Raw genomic sequence first — 25,831 nt, forward strand, 5'->3', positions numbered from 1 at the left:
AAATAATGAATATCTTAGTTATGCTGTCATTTTCTATCAAGGCAAGACTATGGCCAAAGCTGGATGTTTGCTTCTCTACAGTTTATAATTTATATCTGCCTAGCATCAAAAATATTCGAAGCAGCTTACCAAAAAAAGTGATAATAAGACTACAATAAAGCCAGAGAAAAAGCTGAGAATTGCCAACAAATGAGGTAGAAACAGAGAAGGGAAAATAGTGCAGAGATGATGTCTTAAGGAAACCAGGAGAAGCTCTTTACAAAAAACTGCACATTTATTTTAGCATTAAGATTTTTGACAGTGTTTTAAAGATTATGAAAATATGTTTAATGTTTCTTACCAAAGACCAAAAATACTAATCATCAGTATACAGATGCAACCTAAAGGAAGTTTTTTTTTTCTAAGTAGGATGAAATCTGCATATTTCCACTCTTCCAAGGCAGCGGTGAATGCTTTTCTTTTGGTGACTAACTTCACTCTTGTCCTTTTGGAAAAGTATATACTGCATTTAAGTATTCCATCTTAATTCCTATATCAATTTTTTTTTTTTGGTGGATAAGAAGAAAATTTTGTTTTGATGATGTCATAGTTTATTATTTGCAAAGTAAATTTTGAGGACTGTTATCCATTTGGGAAAACTTCTATCATATTTTTCTCTGTTCTTACTCTCTTTCTGATCCCTCCCTCCTTTTTATAAAATTCAAGTAGGTTTTAATCAGGGAAACACAGGATATCAGGGTAATGGTAGTAAGGATCCAAAATACTATTCCTGACAAATTCATATTAAGTGATAGTTTTTGATTCCCTGAACATAATTCATTTGATGTATTCTTTTAAAAATATTCCCTGCTCTAATTATAGTCAAAATGAAAACTCCTTCCTGGTTTGAGACATTGTTCCCTTTCTGTTCCTGCTGTCACTGGCCTGGCCCAGGCTCATGCTTCTCCTCACCTTGGTTGCTCTAAGAGCCTCCTTTTCAGCTGGTCGCCTCACCTCCCAGGTCCTTTAAGTGGTCCAGGCTCCACTTCAAGCATCCTGTAACTGCAGCTATATTCATCTTTCTAGAGCAGAGCTATGATTGTCTTTCTCCCCTAAAACCCTTTCTTGGCCTCCCACTGTTGATCATAGTCCTGTCTGCTATTCAAGCCTCCACGGTTTCTCCCAAACTACCTCTCTCTCTCCTGACTGTATCCTGGGGTGGGGGGTGGGGGGGAGTTCCCTGCTCTCTGGACAAACTACTTGTTAGTGTCTAAATGCAATCGGAACTCTTCCATCTCCTTTACCATACTATTATCTCTAACAAGACAAATAAGTGAAGAAAATAATAAGAACTGATTATAATTTCTATGTATAAGTCACCAATCTTTTCAGATAGTCTATAATTTCCATGTGCCCCCAAATCTAACAGGTCATACTTATAAGAATCTAAGTTAGGGAGGCATGTTTATTCTTGCTTCAGTTGCCAAGGTACTCAAGGCCAGCTGGCAGGATTAGTCTAGGAAAAAAAGAGGCCACGTTGAACTCCCATGCAACGGAAACAAATGAAACCTAATGTGCTGGCCTGTCTTGTTTGTTTTGGTTCATTTATCAGTGTAATATATAATATAGCACAGACAACTTCGGACTAGGTATCAGGGGACCTGAAATTTCGTCCCATTTCTGCCAGGACCAACCAAATAACCTTCAGAAAATCATGTAACTTTTCTGTTGGTTTTTTTTGTTTGTTTGTTCTTCATTTATACAATGGAAATCTGTCTTGCTTTGTTCAAATAGTATACACACATAAGAAATTATTATTTTTATTTGCCATTCCGTACAACATAGTCCTTTGTCTAGATCTATTTACTATTCTCTATCATTTCCAAAGCTTTTGCAGATTCCATAATTATATCTCAAAGCCACTGAGAGTCCTAGAGAAGGAGGCAAACATCAAATGTCACAAGCAGTGTTCAAATATACGGCTTTTTAGGGCATTGATTAGATCACCTGTTAGGCCTTTCCTAGCTTTAAAATAGTGAGATTTTATATTCAAATTTATATCTGAAATTCATATATCTCCTATATATAAAGAAACCTTCAGATATGTAAACATTACTCTATCCTCCTATCTAAGAAATGCTTGGATGCGTCACAAGTTCCTTGCCTCATGATTCTAGACCTGATGAAGGGTTAGTATGCCTGTCTCCCCTGCATACACATAGAACCTTGTAGGACAGCTCACATCTCTAATAGTCATTCACACTACAGCTATTCCTTTTACATCTGATTACAGATAGAGGTTTTAAACAAGCACGTGAACTTGAGAAGACAAATTACTGAAACACATTTTAAGTTTATTCTTATATTGCTAGTTGTGGTATTAGAAATTCTAGAGAGAAAAATTTTAACCAGAGATTTCTTTTTTGATTTTTTTTTTTAAATGGAGGTACTAGGGATTTAACCTAGGACAAGCATGCTGAGTGTGCGTTCTACCACTGAGCTATACAATATATTCAACCAATGTCTTCTTGAGAGAGGCAAAGATTCTCTAAATGTCTACTTTGTGAAATAGTTAAGTATATGGTCAAACAGAGCACACAGGAAAATGTAGCAGCTGCTTGCTCCAAAAACTAGGCTGGTCATCGTAATCCAAAGAATAGACTTCGAAATCAAGATGGCAAACACACTAACTCCCCACCTGAAGTAGACATTGATAAATTGATACCAGAAATCAGTCCTCTTTGCTATCTCCATTTTAAAGATTTGCTGGGCTGAAATCCAACCTAGTTGACACTGGCATGCCTTTCTCTATAGGTTGCCTAAATTTTCAACAAAATTGCAAGCTACAATAAAGAAGCAGCAAATTCTCCTACAGTTCACTTGAAGATTTTAGAGCCAATCTCACCTGAGCAATTCTGAAGTTCTAAGTAAATGAAAGTCGATGCCTCCAAATACAAACACACACACCCCCTACCACAACATTTTAGGCACAACCAAGGTAGAGGTAATTTCAGAGTCTAGTACAAAAGTGATACACAATATTGAAGAATGTTCATTCTTCTACATTCAAGTGAGACTCAAGAAAAAAAAAAAACAACTCTGCCCACCTTTCCCTAAAACAAAATATAGCTCTTGCAGTTTTAACTGAAGTTGAATGTCAATTTTCAAATTTGTCATCATTTATAAACTCCAAAAAAAAGTAACACTGAGTGATTCAGATGGCAGGATTATGTGAAAGCTACTTACAAAAAACTCTCCGGAAAAATAGAAGGAAAAGAAGTGAGCACTTACTTGGCACAAACCACTGATGCACATATCCAAAGACTCTGTGTAGCAACGAGTCCCATCTAAGACTTTAGGTGCTAGTTCTACAACCAGGGCTGTTCCTTTGGCCTGGCACTTGAGGGAACATGGGTTGTCAGGGTCGTTAGACACAGGAAGCCACTCATAGAACTGGCCGTGGTGCTTGACATCATTATGAGCAGAGCACTGCTGAGCTCGGAAATCACCTGCTTCCGGTGGGCAGTCCTGTAGAAGAAGAAAAGGTGAGGGACAAGCAAAGGTTAAAAGGACAGCCCCGAACAGAAAACTAGAGCAGCTTTGTGCTGCAGGTCTTAGAAAACAAAGCAAATGTTCTGTCATTACAGATGGACCCTTCCATAGCATCTGAAAGGTCACATGGTTATTTGGCCCTCAACACGTAGAGATCTGAGAAAGTAATTCCCTAAAAATACATTGTCTGATTGAAGTTAAATGGGAAAGAAACCAGCTGGAAATAGAATTGATAGATACTAGTTGGGAAAGTAACCACCCTGAAATAGTTCCTCCAAGACGTTGACTATTCATGGTTTCCTCCACACTGTAATACCATTTTTATTTCCTTGTAATTTAGAACTTCATAGAATCACAAGGTTAGGTGAAAGTCTCTCGGTCACTTCCAGTTCTGATACCAAGAGCTATGACAATACTTTATTTTCACAACTAGCAGCAAAAAGGTATGACAGTTGCCTTCAGCGTTTTTTGTGTGATTGTTAGTCAGTTTTTCCTGAAACAGTACACATAGGCTGCACGGTATCTAGAATTAAACATGGAGAACAAAATAGAGAAAAAAGCATTATGCCTGTAATTTCTTTAACTTCAGGCAGCACAGCAGAGTGGAACGTTTTGGATTCTCTTCTCAGATGGGGGTGTGGCTGCAATACGGTGAGTCTCCTTAGGCCTGCGTTTCCTTGTGCTTAGAACAGAGGCAATAACAACACTCAACTGTCAAGGTCATGGTGAGAATTTCATGAGCTTGTGTCAGCCAAGTACTGGCATGGGGAAGACAGTACATGGTAGCTATTGCTGTGATTATCTAGCGAAGCCACTGAAGAGAAAGTGGTGTTGAAGAATCAACAGATTCTCTGAATTTGAGTTTTAAATCATACTGGCTGAGACCAGCAGAAAACAAGATTGTTTTAAATGTATACTTTATAAATGGTATTTTAAAATATAAAACTCTAACTATGGCTACTATCTAATGAATGATAAACTTCAGTGAAAGCAATTAAGGTTTGGCTTTAAAAAGTCAACTATCACCTATCCCTCGGAAAGGTTTTTGATAGATAGGTCTGTTTTCTTCTTCATGCATTCAGATTAGGATTGTCTATGGACGACTATAGAATATCCAGCTGTGGGAAGCCTTGTATTACAATCTTTTATCTTAAATCATGAATTTGCATGTGGCCTTTGGAAGTTCCTGATTTCTACATTATCCTTTTAAAGGGTTCTCTTATACAAGGTTTCTTTCTCTGAAAATCTATTTATATTCGAATAAGCATTGTGAGAATAGCATTAGGCTATTTTATAAAATGAAACTCCTGACTCTTTCCTAAAATCTTAGTGTTACTAGTAAGTCTCATATAAAGCTCTAATACTTCAGAAAGCATGAATTCTTTCTAGGTAAACTGGGGTATAAACAATTAAACACTTATTTTGGATGAACTTCAACTAGCTCAAAATACAATATAAACTCTGAAAGGCATTTTATTGTTAGTATCACATATGTTTTCTCAGAGTGAATAAAATGTAGTATTAAGGGACAAGAATAATTTTTATAACATAGGTGTAGATAGCTGGGTATCCAACAAGACTTAAGTGATTTTGAATATTGTCTGAAAAAAGTACAATTAAAATTCATTACTTAATTTTTTAAATGATGGGATATAGTTTAAAATTTTTTAAAGATTAATCAATCAATATAGGTGTTATACTTTGTCATGATATTTAGTGCTTGTTCTGAGAAATAAAACAAAACCCTCAACCTGCAAAACTATGCTATGAATCACAAAACAGGTAAATTGTATGATGCAACACAAACTCTCTGACCTTAAATGCTTTCACACCAGCTCCTTTCAGACCATATGTTCCAAGATAAGAGCACAAACAAACTGATTTAACATGAATTCTTTGTGGACTTGTGTTCCAAAAATAAGACCCCAGCTTGCCTAGTTTACAAACCCTACCAGTCTCCAACTAGACCTCATTTACTAGCTTCTGCCCAGAAATAACCCTGTGACTCCCTATGGCCCCAAGCCCAACACATCCTCTTCCCTCCATTCCACCAAGTAAGACATAGACTGTCAAGGTGCTGCTCCCCCTTGTTTAGCAAGTTTAATAAAACCAGCTTTATAGGATCAACAAGTTTCCCTGGTGGCCAATGCATGGGGGATTCCACGGTTGAACTGATAGTTTAATTAATGATGTTTAAATAAAGTATTTTCAGTTGGATAACACCTGTCATTCCAAGAGTCTCTTGATGACTCAACAGTACACAAGAAATACTGAAGTGGACTCGACAAAGCAGAACATTGAGGAACTTGTTTAGAATGGTTCCAAACCCTCCTCATAATTACTTCTACCTTCTTTTTCGATATATAAAAGTGAATCAGCTATAAAGAACTTCAGGATCAGGCTGAATCACCTCTGCATTAAGTAATAAGGGTAATATATAATTAAGAGTCCTCTTAGTATGAACCTGGGATGATTTTCTGCATTTATCCAATTCCAGGAAAAGAGCATCAGTTACATTTTAAAACTATTACATTATCTTAGGACAGACATAAAACGCCTACAGAGTATATTTTGAGTCCCTCCCTGTTCAGCAAAATGTATTGAGTCTTCCCCTCTTTACTAAAAGAAATCAAAGTCAGTCAAAGGTAAAATTATTAAAAAGTGAAATTAAAATATTAAGACTTTAAGGTTTTCTTCTCTGTAACAAAAAAGTAGACATATTGAAACACATCACAGAGAAGCAGCAAGCAAACAGATGTTCCTGTTCACAAGTCACCTGTATCCACTAGCTCCAAGAGCACCTGCTACAGGCTTTATGAACTTTCACTACTGGAGAAGTATCTCTGAGAGTAATAATGCTTGTGAATACCTTTACTCACTTTTATCACTACTGTCTTTGCCTCTGTCCGTATTTTTGAGGGGTGGGAAAATACACTTTGCTAAATTGAGGATGCACTTAAAACCTGGAGTTCAGATTTGGAAACTGAAATTGAACCTTTTTAATGTTTGAGTTTATTTGTACTTGGCAAAATGCAACTTCCTGTTTTAAGAAAAAGGGCTTAAGAGGACTTACAAAACAGGTTCAGAAAGCTTCTTGGACATCAGATAGCTCTTACAAAATAACATTTTGATGATTTAAGTGTAAATGAATCAGAAACATATGAATCAAATTTCCCTTGAAATACCCGTTTAAAAATTAAGGGAAGAAGGATTTGGCAAAAGCTTCTTTTGTTGAACCCAAAACATCTCAAGCCTACTTTAAGACACTCACTGAATCCTTGATGCATCTGGAGTCACCCAGCTGCAGGAGTGGAAACTCAAGCAAAGTCATCATAGTCTCTTGTCCTACAAGTATCATAATAGTAACTACAACAGAGTAACACTTAATTGTGTAAAGATTCATTGTATACGAAAAGTTGTTAGTTTTTAATTATAATTTGGTTCATGAAAACACTGTAGTTCCTAATCCTCCTAAAAGTTAGATTTACAAACTGATGCCCTAAATGCTTTGCAAAGTATTTAACATTCTATCCTGGGCATCATCTTTGAAATACCTCATAGGTGGTAATGATGAAGACAATCAAAATTAATGAAAACTCCAGGTGCTATTTGAACTAAACACACCCCCTACTGAGAACCTGGCCAAAAAAAAACAAAAACAAAAAAAACCCCACCATGGTGTGGGAAGGATGCACTGGACTAAAGACCCCCAGCTTTCAGCCCTTCATACACCCCCAGAAATACCATCCAGTAGAAATGGAGCAAGAGAGAGCAAAAGAATGCATTTCTTGGCCTTTTGTCTATTTCCAACTAACTATAATGCCTGTAGATTGACACCTCTGTGTCAGGCTACTGAGCTAGGACTTCCTCACTGTGGAAAAAAATACATTTTATTTAAAATAGCCGTATGATCACATGAATTGCTATATTTAGCCATTTAATACAATATAAAACTTGTTCTCTCCAATTTTTAAGCCCTCAATCCTATCAGCCTCAGAGTTTCCTTCTTTAAAAGCACAAAATAAAAGCTGTCCTTTTATGTGCTCCCAGTATAATTCATAAAGTCCATGGAGTTCTGCCATATATGAATTCAATTCAAAACATTTTCTGGTTAATCAGCTAGCCAGTGGGAAAGATAAGATGGATCCCAGATGTCCCCTGATGATGACAGGTGGATCAGATTACACTGTGGGACCAAAGAGGGTCAGCTTCCCAGAGTGTACTCACTGGATGAAACGTAAAAGACGGTATCTCAGCAGCTAAGGTGGGAGCATTGGAAAGGTCTTTAAAATGGTTTTGAAAAAATATAGAGAACAGAGTCAGGGTCAAGAAAAACACTACTTTTTCTTTATTTTTTCTCATTTTGAAGAAGACATTTTCCTTCCTGAGGAATAGCCCTCTGCTTTACACCTATCCTTAACTATTGATTGGGTGGTTGGCCTTTTCTGTTACTTTTGTTATTTCACATGAAATGATTATATGAGTACCATGGTATAAATGCCATATTCTGATTTTATGGTTTTATTTATAAAGTCAACTGTTAATACCTGATATTATCAGGAAAAGACTGGAAATTATATTTAGGTGACCACTGAAGAATATCTATCCTTCTTACTACATTTCTCTACCCTGTAACTGTTCCTGTAAATTCTTGATCTCCCCTCCATGCTTCTTTGATCTATCACCGTCCATATAAGTTACTGTCCAAGAAAACAAAATTATAATTCCTTAATAAGGTATCTACTCTATCCTCCAGAAGTTTGGAATTGCTACTTCATGATGAAAACATACATAGAAATTTATCAGCTACTTGACAGATTTAGAAAATTTTATTAGTCCTAAGTCTTACCCTCAAAACATTAGGAACCCTCAATGTACTGATGGTAAAATGGGAAAAGATTACCATAAAAAATTCCTCTAAAATAAATGAAGGCTCTGAAAAATATATCCCTTAAAGCCCTTAAAGCTCTCAAACTCTTAGCATACTTAAGTGGACACTTCTTTTATATGTTGTGGTCTTTATTCCTTGGCTTTCTGCTTCTTTTATTCAAAGTTAAGATGAAACTACTAAACAGTAATTATCCTCTGATGCAATCCAATCTTACATGGTATTTTGTTCTCAAAAACATAATTAATGTTTCAGTTTCCATTTCCAACTCAGACGCCACCGGTCCCCCATCAAACTCCAGACTCATATATACAACTGCTTCCTCACCATCTGGATGTCTAAGACATCACAAACTCATTATGTCCAAACCTGGGTCCCTGATCCTCCTCCCCCCACACTACCCAATCTGTTTCCTCTACATGCTTTACCATCCCAGTCAATGCCAATTCCATCCTTTTCAGACCCCAAATCTTAAAGCAGTGGTTCTTACACTTGAGTGTGAATCAGAATCACCTGGGAGGCTTGATTAAAAATATAAGATTATTAGGTCTGCACCCTCCAGCGTCTCTGATTCAGTAGATCTGGGGAGGTTAAAGAATTTGCATTTTTAACAGGTTCCCCAATGATGCTGATATTGCTGGTTTGGTTACCATACTTTGCAAACAGCTACCTTGGAATGATCCTTGTTCCCACATCTAATACATCAGGAAAGGCTGGTTTTATACACAAAAGTATGCAGAATCTGACCAAAATCTTGTCCAAGCAACCATCATGTTTTGCCTGCATTATTACAATAATCTCCTAACAGATCTTCTTTCTTCCACCCTTCCTTTCCAAGAGACTTTTCTCAACAAATCAGCCAGAATGATCTTATTAGAGCAGAAAGTAGATCATGTCACGTTTTTGCTACACCTCTGCAAAGGCTCCTCACTTCACTCAGATTAAAAGCCAAAATCCTCACCACAGACAGAGATAAAGACCTGGCCCCCATCACCTCCTATTCTCTTCCTTACTTGGTTCCAGCCACACTGGATTCCCACTACTCTTGAACACGCCAAAAATACACTTACTTTAGGACACATGCGGTATCTATCCCTTCTGCCTGGAATTTTCTTTACCCAGATTCCAAGGGGTTAACTAACCTCAACCTCTATCAAGTCTTTGCTCAAACATCACTTTCTCAGTGAGACCTGCCCTGACTTCTCTATGCAAAACTGCAACTCCCACTAACGATTCCTTCTCATCCTTTCAACTTTTCCTTTTTCCATCACACTTTATGACCTTCAGGTACACTGTATAATTTACTTATTTATTATGCTTAATTTCTGTCTGTGTCCTCTCACTAAAGCACAAGGTCCAGGAGGACGGGGATCTTTAACTATCTGGCTGGCTTGCTATTATATACCAGTACTCATTTTTTTTGGTGTGTGTGGGGAGGGGGGTGGATGACTAATACATAGAATAAGTGAAACAGAAGTCATGTTTTCATTGTAGAAACTCCAATTCTGTTTTATTAAAATCATACAGAAAATCTAAATCTTGACAGTTTTTTAATCAAGAAATCTTAGAAAATCTTGATGAAATATCTACTTTTTCCCTCTTTTTTTAAAATACAGATTTACACAAATACTTTTCATTTCCGACACAAGGAAAACTGAGTAGGGATTCCTGCCTACTTTCTGAATCGTCCAGATTGACATTTTCTCCTCTATGTAAACAACTTTAACAGGGTGATAGTAAGAAACGTTAAATGTGCTGAAATAATTTATTATTCCATAAATAGCCAGACATTTGTAAATTTTATATAACACTCAGTGTTATATGCAGGCACAGTAAAGCACTGATGTTAAGGTATCAAGCTTTATCCCCAAATTCTGGCCACCTGCTTATACTAACATCAACGTCATCATCAAAAGCATTTATTTGTGCAAGACTGCTAGCTGCTATGTAAAATGAAATTAAACAGACGTAGTCCCTGCCCTGTCTAGACAGTCTGTATGGAGACAACTCTATTATATTTCAAGAGTGTAATATTTAAATCTCAAACATCACTCGGAGTACGAAGAATAGAAACTGGGGTCGACTTTGGAGGATGGTGCCACAGTAGGTAAAGGCCATTCTTGGCTCATTCTTTCTCCTTTTTGAAGATGCCAAAGACTTTCTTGGGAGACTATACAAGATATATTTAAGAGCCCTTTGTTTTGTTCTCTTTTTCCCTGGTATGAAAGATTTGCAGATTTTCTTTATTTTCCTTCTAAATCAATACTTTTGGAAAATAACATACTTAAGGGACGTAAGTGCCTATGAAAATTAATCCTTAACCATTTTAATGCCTTGCTATGGACCAGGTCTATGCCCAATAAAATAACATCTTTACAGATTTGTGATCCTGTAAAATAATATGGAACACTTGAGTTTATTCAAGTTTTGGGTGTGCCCCACTCTGTGCCTACTAAGTGAATGCGGGTTACAGGTCTATTAAACAGCTCTAAACCATTCCAATGGGTCTGCCCAGGTCCAGACATAAGAGACTCAAAATGTATGATATAATAAATCATTAGCCTCACCCTACTTACTCGATTAGAGCTTGTTATCTGAAAACAAATGCTCTGCCTGGCCAGTTTTTAGTGTCTCCAGGCACTTGAGAGCTGATCCGTGTAAAAACATTTAAAACACTTAGTTCTAAAAGCTGTTCCCCTCCTCCTTCGGGTAGCTTTTTAATTCAGTGCATTCCTTTTTTCTCCTTCAAACTGTGAATGAAAAATACTGCAAACCGTATCAGTAAACAAAGAATGCTGAAGCCATCAAGTCATCAGCGGCTGCCACAACCCCCCAGTGAAGACAAGCCTGCAGCCCAGCTTCTGCAGCCACTCACAATGGTGCACTCTGAGCGGATTCAGAATAAGAAAGGACAGGATACTGGCCCTAGATAGCTAGGTGCTTGTCAGAGGAATGAATTCAATGAGCCCAAATGTTTACTTCCTCCCATACATAGAAAAGCACTAAATTCTTTAACTTGAGATGCCTGGTTTTCTTTAGACAACAAGTAATCTTTTATTGTTCCAACTACCTGATCTTTGTTGTAAAGCTCCTATGGATCCTAGCTCCTCCCCTGCCTCTTTGGAGCAGTCCCTCAGAGCGATCTGAGAGGCTGTCATCCTGGCTCAAGTCCTCCCGCCAAACAAAACGTAACTCTCAACTTTTAGGCTGTGCATTTATTTCAGTCGACAAAACAATGCAGACTTTTGGAATCCAGTTCCCTAGATGTATTTGTAGGACTTGGTTGTTGTCATGTTATACTCTTGAATTTTCTCAATTTTTGAAAATATTTAGCCCTTGAGGGCTTTTTATTATTTTTAGCTCTTTTCTTTGAATGAGCTCCAATTTAGCAGTATCTTTTCTTAAATCAGCATTTCTGACTTTTTACTTTTTTATTGTCTAAAATAAATGTTCTCCCCACCCCACCCCCACCCAAAGTAGCATATTTGAAGTGATAATTTGTAATCCTTTTTGGACCACAACATATGTTTTCATTTTATAAGCACACAATTCTGCAGTTTTTTGTTTGTTTGCTTTTGGATTGCATTTACCAAAATACTTGTGGTGGAGAGTCAAGTTCAAGGAAAGACTAGTACAAGGGACACATTCCAGCATGTAAGTACTTAACCTGTTACTACTGCTGGGGCCTGCTGCATAACAAGCTCACTACTTTTCTATGTATAAGTGGGAAAGATAAGAAAGCTTGATATATTACAGAGGAGCAAATACTGAGACAGAAGCTGTCTTCTGGAACACGTGGTGCTTATGCTAGTCATTTAGAGAAAAATGGAAAAAGACACTGTCCAGAACAAGTCAAAGATAAATACAGGCATCCCCAGCTTTTCCGAAATTTGCTTTATACCACTTTGCTTTTACGAAAGGCCTTACATTCATTCCTGTTTTCACTAACCGAAAGAAATTCGAAGAGGATTCTTGCTTTTATGAAAAAAGGTGAAAAGCAAAAATTGTGTTCAGCATTTATTTTGCAGCGAGCCCAGCCATCTACCCCCAGCAGGGAAAGTGGCTCTACCAAGCTCCTTGCCCCGGGAATAACCCTCAGCATTGCAGGATCAAGACACCATAACTTTGAACGGAATCTGTGAGCATCCATGCTTTATCTCGATTTATTCTGTGCATCTGTTAGCAAGATGTGTCCTAAGGTCATTGCTTCTTCACTTTAAGCCATTTCAACTTAGAAAAGATTTCATAGGAATGCTCTGCTTTCAGATAGTGGGGGAAACTTAGTACCATGTTAGACAATTCAGAGAACCCTAGCATCCTCTCCCTCCCTCTCAGTCTGTAAGAAACTGCCTAATGTTGCCTGCAGGCTTAACTTCTTTTCAGCTGTCACTGAGTCCTGACAGCTGTCTGTTTTCCTGGTAGTGTGTCTAATCAATACTACTTTTGGGAGGCATGTAATACAGTACCATGAACATCTCTTGAAATACTTTTTTGTACTTGAGTACTTGAAATACCTCTGGGCACTCTTTCGGTAAGTTTTTTATAGCACACAACTTAAGGTTCCCCTGAGTTAGTTCCTGCAAAGCTGACATCAGGCTGCTATTTGAATTATTATCCAGTCCGTTCACTCAAGTTTATACTCAGAGTGGAGCCACTTTCCAACTGGGAGAAGGTTCCAGGTTCATGGGTGAAGGAGAAAGACATCTATTCTCCAGTCAATGGAATGCAATAGGGCCTCCTTCAAGCTGGATTCCTCTTTGGATGGTAGATTCTAACCCTGACCATAAGTACAAGTCAACCTGGAAACAGACAGGATGTTCTCTCGTGTCACATTCTCCAAAGAGAGGAAACCAGATGTCCTTAGACTTGTCCATGGTACCAGGGAAGATCAGCTGTGTCTTTCCTTACAGACTTTGGAATGAGGGAAAGGAAGTGGGATCACCATGCATAAAACAATCAAGAGTTTAATGACTCTCTTTCTCCCTTCCCTCACCTCTTTCCGACTTCTAGATCAGAATTCCTTTTCCAGACACTCGAGTTCATGGTTTACTATATAAATGGATCCTTTAAAAGAAGTCTCCTCAGGTTCCTGGAAGCTTCATAATGGGTATGGTGGCCATAGTGTCCAGATCAAATGTCAGACTGAGGATAGATACGGTAACACCAAGAAAATCACTGAAAGTGGGATTATCTTAGAAAATCTGAAAGCCATGGGATTGGAACAAAGCCAAAAGTAAAAGAAGCAGGGCTGGGAGTTTCTTCCTCAGTGGTGTCAGGCAGCAGAGTTGGGAGGAAGGGAGGCCCCCCTTCCCCGTAGCTCTTCTGTAGGGGAGTAAAAGCTTCCCTTACATAGCCAGAGAAGGCATCCACCCTTCCTTTTACTGTGGTCAAGCGGAACCTACACTGTTTGCTATATATCTCCAGTTCCCTGTCTAAATCTCCTCCTTCTGTCTTTCCTAGGAGTCGAGGACCTTCATTCTGTCACTAATCCTACCTCTGCCTCCTCTTTCTACATCCCAGACCTCCCGTTCCTCCTGCGCAAGAGGATGGGTCCGTCAGTGCTCCTTTAATGCTCTTCTTACCAGCTTCCAAATTTGCAGCCATAAATCAGACTGCTGGGCACCACTATAAGAACACAGTGAAAGGTGCCAGCTCCTAAACAAAAGAAAAATTCTACCCCTCCATAGGGTCTCCATATTCACCCTGGCCTAAAAGTGGCGGGCACTGCCATATGGTGGCTCTATGGGCAAAAGGGACATAAATGAGATACTACCACTAAAACGTTTACATCTGCACTGGCACAGTAAGCCCTCGATACACGTCAGGTATTACTCTTACTCCCAGCACCACGAAGGGGAGAGCTGCACACTCTAGGGAACTTCAGAGGACCCAGAGACAGTGCCTGGTTCACCGAATTTTGCCTTTACTGTAGCCTTCCTGCCTCTAGAACTACTTTATTTGGTTGCTTAAATTTTAATTAAAGAGACTTAAATGAATGTCTTAACATATGAGTCTAATCAAATGACATCATGTGCCAAATTTCCTGGGTTATAAGTTGAATAGATGACAACACTCCGCTTTGTTCATATGTGCTCATGCTTCTCAGTTTGTTGATCTTGGACTATGGACGTATTTTAAGAAATCAAAAAAGAATTAGAGACATATAGTTGCTGAGCCCTGAAACCCAGGGTTTTCAGGTTGTCCTCTGAAACTTTAAGCACAATGGCCTCTAAGCTCCAGCCTCGTCCTCAAGAGCACTTGGCTCCAAAGCTGAGTTTCCTCTCTTCTTCCTATAAAACTTACATTTCCTTCAGAGGGCTGTACTTGATTCAGGAAGAGGAAGGGGAAAGCAAATGGACCAAACTTATCTACAGTAAGGTTTGGGTGAATAACAACGCTTTCTGCTTTATCACTCCCAACAGCTGTTAATTGCACGTGTTTGCAAAACACAGAAACTTTAACTCAGCACTAGGCTAGAGTGAAAAGTCAGATATACTCTCTGCCTTCACGATGCGAACAATGTAAAGGGGGAAGATAAGTGTTGAGACCATGAATTAAGCTTTTATCCTAATGACAGAATTATGGACAGAGTGGCAGACAATTCAAAATTGGAGGGTAAGTTTTGGACCTTTCTTATCTTGTCTCTCTTTAAGGCAAGGCTGAATCTGAAAAGGAGTGAAGGAAAAGGGCTGCTGAAACTGTTTCTCTCCCTGAGTGCCCTCAGTATTGCAACTGGCTCAGTCTGCTCTTCTTGTTCTGTATGGTGTGACAACGCAACAAATACCTCAGCAGGTTTCTGCAGGGAGCTGGCCTAGCTTTGCCTGTTCTATAGCCTCAGATCTCCCCACTTCTCCCCGTCCAGCCCACAATTCACATTAGAACATCTGCCGTTCTCTCAGTGCTTTGCTCCTTCAGCTGAAATTATCCAGTATGGCCTCCCTGTATCCACCTGGCTGACTCCTTAAAGCTTAAGTATCACTTCCTGGTGTCCTCCTCTGGCAGCTCCCTCTGAGATACCATAGCATCCTGTACATTCCTTCACCCTTGGACTTAACATGCTGTATCGTATTCTTGGTTTACCACAGGCCTAGTATCAGCTTGGTACAAACTTGATGATAAGTAAGTATCTGTGAAGGGTTGAGTTAAGGGGCTTCCATATGCAACAATATGTAGAACAAGATACTTTGAGGAAGCTTCCTGCTACAGAACACCTAAAAATACTACATTTAAGTAAAAATAACATTTAAAAACATGCTAAATGCACAGCTAAACTGGCAAGAAAGTTTCCTTAGAGACAAAACCAATGATAAAGTATAAATTCACAGAGGAAATTGATGGATGTCCAAAAGGGATCTGCTGGGTTCTGGTGGTTTAGAGCTTTCTATTTTAGTAGCCTATAAGAGCAGGAAACAAGGGATAAAGTGTATAGACTGCAAGTTGTGGAAAAGGATCAAAATCCCCTCATGATGCCAAGACTCTAAGGAAAACCCTTAGAGAAAGAGTAAACTAGAGAAAGGAAAAAAAAAAAAAAAAAAAAAAAAACCACTTAGCTTCTGGAAAAGGCCAGAAAATGGAGACAGTTAAAAGTTTAGTGGTTTCTGGGTAGGGAGGGGGAGTGATGAATAAGTAGAGCACAGAGGATTTTTAGGGCAGTGGAACAATCATATTCTGTATAAAACTGCAATAGTGGATACCTGTAATTACACATTTGTCCAAACCCATAGAATGTAAAACACAAAGAGTGAGCCGCGATGTAAACTATGGACTTCAGTGATAATGATGTGTCAGTGCAGGTTCACTGATTGCAATAATGTACCACTCTGGTGGAGGGTGTTGACAGTGGGGCAGGCTATACATGTGGTGAGCAGGGGGAATATCAGAGATCTGTGCTCTCTGCTTGATTTTGCTGTGAATCCAAAGCTGCTATAAAATAAAGTTTATTTAAGAAATAAAATGGGATTACACCAATAAAACAAAACCTACTCAGCTTCACAAAGGGAAATAATAAGGAAACTTGCCTGTCTCAGCTTGGCTATGGGTTAAGGATGGAGACAGTAGTCTCTTTCAGGATTCCTAACAACAGGACTCATGAGAGTTTAGGACACAATTTGCACAATGTCGAAAATTTAGTTTAAAATGGTCTTGATTATTACTGATCACTACCCCATCTCAACATCACCTCCCTCAAAAACAAACATAAATTCTCCCAGAAAGTACACAAGTAAATCCAGGCTACGAGGAATTCTCTCTTAAATTCCAAAAACTGTGGAAATACACAGAAATATCACAAAACATATGAGGAAACAAGGTAGCATGAGATGGCAAAAACAAGAAAATCAAACCTACAAAAAGTTCACATAGTGAAATTATCAGACACAGAATACAAAATAAGAAAGTATAAAGTGCTTAAGAAAATTTTTAAAAAGAATGGTGGAAATATAAGCAAAGAAAGCAGAATCTGTTATATTTTAAAAAGAAGCAAATAGAACCTAGGTGAAAAATATAAGTGACATGAGAAATTTGACAGGTGGAAGAAAAAGTGTATTAGACACAGCAGGGGAGATGAATTGCTGAATGGAAGAAAAGAGTTGAAGAAACTATAAAATTGTGGACCGAGAGACAAAGATATAGAAAATATGAACAGCAAAATAAAAAATACGGACTAAATAGAGAAAATAATTTCCTGAGTATTTCTGGAAATAATTAAAAACACAAATCCCCAAGGTCAGAAGTCAACTGAAAATCTAACAGGATAAACAATGATCTGTTCCTCCACAGATCACAGATCGTAGCTCACTGCAGAATACCAATGATAAAGATACAATCATAAAAGAAGAAAGAAAGAAAAGACGATGGAAGAATTAGAATGACAACTGACTTCTCAATACAAAAAACGGAAATTAGAAGTCAGTGGATAGTTATCTTCAATGTGTTGAGCAAAGACAACTGCCAACCTAGAATCATTTTCACAGCATGTCTACATTTTAAGAGAAGTAAGTACAGATATTTTATATAAACAAACAAAAAACAACAAAGAGCACTTATTTTCACTGAGCCCTCACTAAAAGAACTTCTAAAGGATATACTCCAAACAGAAGAAAAAATGAACTTTAAAGACATCTATGATTTAAGAAAAAATATAGATCAAAGACAATGGAATATTTTAAAGCATATCTAAATAAACAATGACTATGCAAAGTAATCTACGGAGACAATAAAGATGAGATGACTGTATAAAGCATGGATTATATAAAATATCAAATCTGTGGGGTTAATAAATATAGAGCTAAAACACAACAAAAGCTCGTAAGTCTGAAGGAGAATAGTCAGTGTTAAAATTTCTAAAAGATTTGAATTTTTTGATAGGCACATATATACATATACATGCTACCTAACCTTAGTCTTTAAGTGCACACATTAACATTTAGAATATCCACTGAAAGAATAGAAATTGATGTATGACTTTAATAGCAGCAAAGGGAGAAGCTAAAGAAAAAGTGTCTCAATAGTTCAAAGAAGGCATGAAAGGAAAAAGAAAACACTAAAAAAATGACAAATAGAAAGCACAAGATGGTAGAAATAAATCCATATTATTGGTAATCATAACAAATGCAAATAGAACAAAGAAAGCAAAAATCATCAGGTTGGAATTAAAAAATATGTTTACACTGGCTACTCATAAACTTAAAGGTAGAGAAAGGTTGAAAGTAAAAGAACAGAAAAGATGTATGAGACAAATCTAACCAAATGAAGGTGGATTGGCTATATTAATATCAGATAAAAACAGATTTAAAACAAAAACCATTGCTACTGATAGAGATGGTCACTATATTATGAATAAAGGTTAAACTCCCCAGGAAGATAAAACTATTTTAAAATGTGTATCTACATAATAAGACAGGTTCGAATAATTCCAAACAAACCACAAGGTGAAACTGGCAAATTAAACAACAAAGTGTAATATTTTTAAAATCCTTCTCTCAAGCAGGTTAAAAAAATGACTGAAAATGTAGGAGATTTGAAAAACACATTGAGAATACTTGATATAAATAGAAGCTTACACCCCCAGATCAGGGAATACATGTTCTCTCCAAGAACACATGGGTATTAGGTCATAAAGCAAGCTCAAGAAACTTCAAAGAAATAGAATGAAAAGATCATTTAAAAAAAAATCACAATGCCATTGTTAGAGAATAATAAAGATAATTTTTAAACTGCCATATATTTACACATTCATAAACAGGCTTGTAAATAACTTATGACTTGAAGGGACCATACTGGAAATTTAAAATTACTTAGAACTTGAATGATAATGAAAATTCTTCTTGTCACACTATGGAAAGTAACCAGAGGAGTACTTTGTTGAATGTTTTCATGTGAAAACAAGACAGGCTGAAATTTAACATACTAAGCATCAAATCTAAGGAATCAGAAAAAGTACAGTAAGTCTAAAGATAGTCGATGAAAGAAAGTAACACAAATACCAATGAAACAGAAGATACAAGACCATAGACTCAACAAAGCCAAAGGGTGGTTAATTGAAAAGACTAAAAGAATAGATAAACTTCCAACAAACTTTATAAAATGATACAATCAAGAAAAAAGAAATTCCAAACACACACTATGAGTGATACAAAAGGGAAGACAGCTACAGATAGTCAGTTAAAAAGATAGTAACAGAAAAAAAAGTATGACTAACTTTAAACCAATAAATTTGAAAAGTCCTAGAAAAAAACTATTCAAGAGAAAAAAAAAGAGCTGTTCAACAAGAAACAGAATAAAAGTAAATCTGTACATAGAATTGATTATTTATCAGGCACTGTCCTACCTTGTTTATATATATCAACTCCTTTCATCCTCACACCAACAAAAATGTGTCCCATTTTACAGATCAGTAAACTGAGGCACAGTGAGGTTAAATGACTTTTACATAGCTAATTGGTCAAAGTTGACAGTGAACCTAAATAGTTTGGCTCCACAGTTCATTCTCTTGCCCCCTATGCTATATTTTGTATGCCTTTAAAGAAATCCAATTGGTAATTAAAAATCTTCCCACAAAGACAAAAACCTCGTTCCGGATTTTACAAGCAAAGTTTACTAAACATGCAATGAACACACAACTGCATTCTAAAATAATCCTTTTCAAAGATTAGAAAAGGAGAGAACATTTCCCAGTTCATTCTATCAAAACCAGATATGGTTTGTATGAAGAAAGAAAATTACTCATAAACATAGATGCAAAAGTCCTAAACAAAATACTAGCAAACCAAAACCAGATGCTATGTAAAAATATATATATGACCAAGTTGGGTATATTCCAAGAAGTACACCCATAAGATTAGACACAAATTAAAAAGTCATATAATATCAAGCATTGGCAAGGATATGGAACAAAAACGTGTATAATCCTAGTGGGGGTGTGAGTTGAAGCAATCACTATAGCAAACTTTGGCATTATCTTGTCAAGTCTGAACAAGCACTAGGTTGTTTTGCATTTTTTGTTTACTGTCCTTTTTCTTTGATTCTTTTTTTCCCTCTAACTTATACTACAATGGTAAGTTCCTCTGTATTTTCTAGTATTTCTTCTGCTAGTTTGGAGACTACAGATGACATTTCTACTCTTTTAATGGATACTTCATTTTTTAAAATAAACATCTCAACTTAAATTTTCTATAAATCTAACTTTGTGTTTCTATCATTTTCCAAATACAAAAAAAGATTCTAATGCATGCTAAACAATGAAATGCTATTAATACACAAACACGAAATAGAAGCAATATTGGTTTTCTACTGCTGCCTTAACAAATTACCATAAACTTAAGATGCCTAAAACACAAATTGATTGTCTCACAATTCTGTGAGACAGAAGTCCAGGTACAGTGTGGCTCAATTGGATCCTTGGCTTGGACCTTCTCTGACAAGGGCAAAATCAAGGTGTTGGAAGGGCTAAGTTCCTTTCTGGAGATGAATCACTTTCAAGTTCAAGTGGGTTGTTGGCCAACTTCAGTTGTATGGGGTTGTAGGACAGGGGCCCTCTTTCCTTGCTGGCTGTTAGTTGGAGGCCATCATGCTCCTGGAGGCCTCTCTCTGGTCCTTGGCTATCACCTCAATCTCAGGGCCAGTAATACACATGAAATCCTTTTTGTGCTTGGGCTTTCTATGACTTCTTTTGCCAAATCTTTTATTGCCTCCAGTTACAGAAAAGAGCTCTGCATTTAAGGCTTCACATGATTACAGTAGGCCCACCTAGATAACCCAGGCTACTTTTCCTGTCTTAAGGTCTATAACCTTAATTACACTGGCAAATTCCTTTTTGCTATGTAACATAATACATATTCACAAATTTCGGGGATTAGGGCATGGGTATCTTTGGGAGACAATTCTGCCTACCACACTGACTATAGCTGTCAGGACAGGTTAGCTGATTCTGAAAATGCAAACAATCTCCAAACTTCCAAATCAGCACAAAGACTTATTTCTACTCATGCAATCTCTGACTGTCTGGAGCAGCTTTACCTATAGAGTAACTAAGGTACCCAAGATGAGAGAGGATGTACTATCTGATAGGATGGTATTTCTCAAGCTTTGCTGTACAGATCCTTCATCTGGGGATCTTGTTAAAGTGAAGATTCTGATTCTTCAGGTCTGAGATGGAACCTGCTTCTCCAGTTCTCACAGGAGCCCAGCGAATGCTGATGGTGCAGTCCCTAAACCACCCTTGGAGAAGGAGGGTTTCAGAACACAGTCTCCTTGGTCAGTACTACAGGGGAAGGCAGAGTATGGAGACCTGCAAACTGACCCTTAATCATTTCATTCTGAAGGTAATGTGTATCACTTCAACTCACATTTCAGTGGCCAAAGCTACTTCTATGGTTATGCCCAATCAATGGCTTAGAAAAGTCTACTCCTCTCATTAGAAAAAGAGAACCAGGAACATTAAGGCAGGGCAGTAATGTAACATGCATGCAGACATAGATACACCTCTTTGGGCTCATCAGTGTTTTCCTATATGCCCACCTGTTTTAGGGTCCACCTTTTTCTTTCTGAAATACATCCTGTATTAATTATTTTACTGAAAGTCTGCAGGTAGTGAACTCTCCAGTCTTTGTGTATATAAGAATATGCTTTTTTAAAAATTAATTTATTTTTTATTGAAGTACAGTCAGCTATAATGTGTCAATTAAGAACATGTTTTGATTTTGTCTGGATTCCTGGTCAACAGGGAAAGGTACCAAATTCTACAATGACAGTTACTTTTCAGTAACACTTCGAAGATATTAGCTCATTATCTTCTAGACTCCTGGGACCAGAAGTTTTGGCCATTAATCTAATTTCCATTCCTTTGCAGGTAATCTGCTGTTTCTCCAATAGCTTTTCATATTCTTCCCTTGAATGATGGACTCTATTTCTGATGTTGGACTATGATCTGTCTGGGTGTGTATTTTTATTTTTCTAGTTCAGTACTTTTACTGCAATTCTAGTCTGAGGACTCTTGTCTCTTTTGCTTTCTGGAATATTCTAAATGTCATACCCTCCATTCTCTTCCTTGGAAATTCCTTTCACACACATGTTGGAATCTTTTACTCACTGACTGTGTCTCTTAACAGCTCTTTCATATCACCTTTCTCTGGAATTTTGAGCTGTATTTTGAATAAATTTCTAACTGTTATCTTCAAATTCACTACTTTTCTCTTTGTGATAAGTCTGGACTTATCTTCTCTCTTGAAATCTGTATTTCAATCACTACATTCTTTTATTGCAAAATTTCTAATAGTTTTTTTTCTTTGTCCATCTATTCTCACTTCTACCCGGTTTTCCTCCCTCACTTGTTGGATCCTTATTAGCCACTTTTCAAATGTGTTTCTTTTAAACACACAGCCATTTCTCATTATTCGTGCTAGTTATGGTCTATAAAGTTGATGCAAACACTGAACTAGTGATCTGTTAACCATTGCTCCTAGGGGAGATAGAGTTCCTTTGGGCTTCTGGTCACGACAAAGCTGAGCAATATGTAGCTTTGCTTTATGTGTTTCTATTTACAGATATCCTATTTAAAATACATTGCTGATTCATTAAAATTCATTGAACTCACAGCCAACAGCACTCTAACTCACGCCTGAATAAAACTTATCTAACACACTCTCCTCCAGAAGCACTTCCCAGCCTTCTTATGCTTAAAAATACTAGACAGCACTTCACTACTGTGTCTGGGGTCATTTTAAATAGCAGTAAAATCCCCAAAGGAAGTGCAAAAATGTGAAACACTTGCCACTAAATAGACTGTAAAAGGTTCACTTGTTTTGAGTCTGAGAGCCAAAACAAAAAGGCAGAGTCTCATCCTGTTCTACCTCAGCTGGGAATGCATTCCTTGGGCAACTCAAAATTTGGGTCCTTCGAAAAGATACACACACCTCAATGTTCACAGCAGCACTATTTACAAAAGCCATGATGTGGAAACAACCTAAATGTCCATCAACAGATGACTGGATAAAGAAGATGTGGTATGTATTTATACACAATGGAATACTACTCTGCCATAAAAAGGAATGAAATAATGCCATTTACAGCAACATGGAAGCACTTAAAGATTATCATACTAAGTTAGTCATAGAAAGACAAATATCATATGATACCATTTTTATTTGGAATCTAAAAAATGATACAAATGAACTTATTTATAAAACAGAAACAGACACACAGAGATAGAAAAACAAACTTATGGTTATGAAAGAGGAAAGGAGGGGAGAGTGATAAATTAAGAATTTGGGATTAACATATATGCACTACTATATATAAAACATAAACAACAAGGACCTACCGAATAGCACAGGGAACTACATTATCTTGTAACAACCTATAACGGAAAAGAACCTGAAGAAAGCTGAGTCACTTTGCTGTACTCCTGAAACTAACACAACATTGTCAATCAACTACATTTCAAAACAAAAACAAAAACAGAAACAAAAACAAATTGGGGCCCCTCTGCTCATGTCCGTGAATAACTCAGGATGGACTGAACCTACAAATAATGAGCATTGACTGTATCCATTTAAAAATCTTTGTCAAACTGTTTCATACACTTTTATCTGGAGTGAATGTTAATTTTGCTGGCTTTCTTGGTACTGGTTTCTTTCACGTGCTTTGGAATTTTTATTTCTAGGTTTATTTTAATGAAAAGATGTAGCTTTACTTTCTTTTTTTTCTCTCCATCTTTGTCTCTGCTAATAGTTTTGAGAATTATTGCCACATTTTTCACACAGCCCCCATGTTCAGAGTCATATTACTAGACTGGGATTTTGGATTTTAATCCATAATGAGGAAATTCCAAGTCTAGGCACAGAGCTAAAGTGTCATTTGGTAGCTGCAGTTCATGATGTCCGAGAGCCTCTATGTCTACCAGCCACTCTGGACTCACAGCTTCAGGTAAGGCTCTCATTCCAGGCAGTAGGTATATTTTTAAAAACGTCTTTAGCTTCTCTCCACACAGACAGGTCCTCCAAGCTACTGACATGGAGTTCTCTACCTGGCTCCGGTGCCCCTGCTTGTATAAAATAAATTTACTCCCTGTTATCCCACAGGGGTTGAGATGCTGCTCATCTGTGCTTCCTTCCAGTCATAGAGCCAAAAAGCCTTTGACGTCAGCCCTGTTCACTATCTTGCATTTATGTATTTATGTTTCATTTGTGGTCCATGGACGTTGCAATTTTGCCTTTGACCCTAGCTGTGTCACTGTTTTATCATTTTCTACTTTATCTTTCCTTGTCGCTTGTTTGGAAATAGAGGGAATAACAGATTGATTAGAAGTCCTCTTAGCTCTTTCCATATACCTTTCTTTCACAACTTACTCTCCATGGGCTTATAAATATCTGGATTTGTGCCTTTGTCTTCCTGCCTCCAATTTCAAAACATTTGAGAGTAGACAGTCTCTCATGTAAGTCTTTTTATTTTCAGCTGCTCCTAACACAATGCCTTGCACATAGTCAAGAACTATCTGTTGAATTAAACAGTAATAGGAAGGTATGCATCAGCTTGTTATAAGAAACATTCTCCTGGTAATTAGCATTGTACCAAAAATATGTAAGATGGATTATTTTCTCCCCTAGAAATCATCAGGAAGAATCTAAAAGACCTCTTAGGAGGGATATTATCAAGTAGGAATTTTCATACTCTTTTTTGTTGTTATTGCAGCACAACTGTTTTTTCCCCCTAAAGAATCTCACACAGGATGCTAATCAATAAAGCAGATAAAGCAGAGCTCTTCCAGGTGAAACAGAGGTAATGGACCTGGAAACCTGACTGTTTAGCTTTCATCTCCCAGGAGTCATGTTAAGGTACCCACCCAGGAAGTCATTATCACACTATAGTCCTACAAAGGATTGAGAGGCTGGTCTAAATTACTTCCAGTATCTGTAACAATTTACAGTAAATAATTCCCAGTAGTATTCTAAAGAAAGAAAACAAAAAATTAAAAAGTTAGAAATTATACTTTGTAAAATGTCATGATATATTCTGAAGCTACAGCTTCGGAAGGAAAGGAGGTTTTGTAATGAAAGGTTGCTTGGGAAAAAGAGGCTGGTACATTTTAGGATACCGGTGTTGAGTGAGTTCTGAAGCATATTTGTACCCTGAGATTCCACAGAAATGAAACCTAACGAATGCCTCTTTAACCCTCCTTCAGTGATGACTAGATTTCACCCAAAACTCTCAACTGGATTTGAAACCGAATGAAATACCCTCTAAGAACCATGTGGAGCTTCTGCTCACAGTAAGATGATAAAGAAAAACACAGCCAAATCTCAAAGATAACCTTTAAAAATTTCACAACTTCCTCTGAAAAGGAGGAGAGTGGTTAAAATGCAAAGTAAAACATGGAGAAGATTCCTAGACACAGAACAGCCTACAAAAGCGAGTTAACTAATTAATGACCCTAGCGCAGTGGACTCGGCACAAAGGTCTCTGAGTGGTCTCTCAGCGGGAAAAAACATGTAAGAGTTTATACAGCTTGAGTTCCAGCCCATCTTGGTGTTATTTGGAAGATTTGCTGCTGCCTATCATTTCTAGTCTCATGGAAACCAGGCTGAGTGGAGACAAGTATTTGCACGTTTAGCAACCTATGCACGGCAGCGGGTTTGGTTTCATTCCACGGGGCGCTCTGCCAAGGGATGAGCTGCAGTAGTAATTTCTCTCTAAGTTACTGTCAAATTCCCGCTTTAAGCTTCTATCTGGGTCACCAGAGGCCAGCATATATCTTATGCAATTCAGAAACTAGGACTTGGGAAAGTAGATTTTTAAGGAGTATTGACTCAATAAATTTATATCCTCTTGACAGGCAGAGGAGCTCAAAGGGGAGGGAACTTGGTCTGCTTTCAACTAGGATTCTTGGGTTTGTCTTCCCTTTTACACATTAAAAAT

The 25,831-nt window shown here is 37.5% G+C and overlaps 1 protein-coding gene across 3 annotated transcripts in view; it reads right to left on the reverse strand.

Moving 5' to 3' along the window:
• Positions 1-25,831, reverse strand: part of ADAMTSL1 (ADAMTS like 1) — an 825,910-nt gene that overhangs the window by 286,487 nt on the left and 513,592 nt on the right. For all 3 annotated transcript variants that reach the window (XM_032477631.1, XM_032477630.1, XM_014555590.2), the window contains one exon: positions 3,271-3,507. In XM_032477631.1, the coding sequence (XP_032333522.1) occupies positions 3,271-3,507 (237 nt within the window). The remainder of the gene's footprint in view (positions 1-3,270; positions 3,508-25,831) is intronic.

Source organism: Camelus ferus, chromosome 4, assembly GCF_009834535.1.
Source record: "Camelus ferus isolate YT-003-E chromosome 4, BCGSAC_Cfer_1.0, whole genome shotgun sequence".
Lineage (NCBI taxonomy): Eukaryota > Metazoa > Chordata > Mammalia > Artiodactyla > Camelidae > Camelus > Camelus ferus.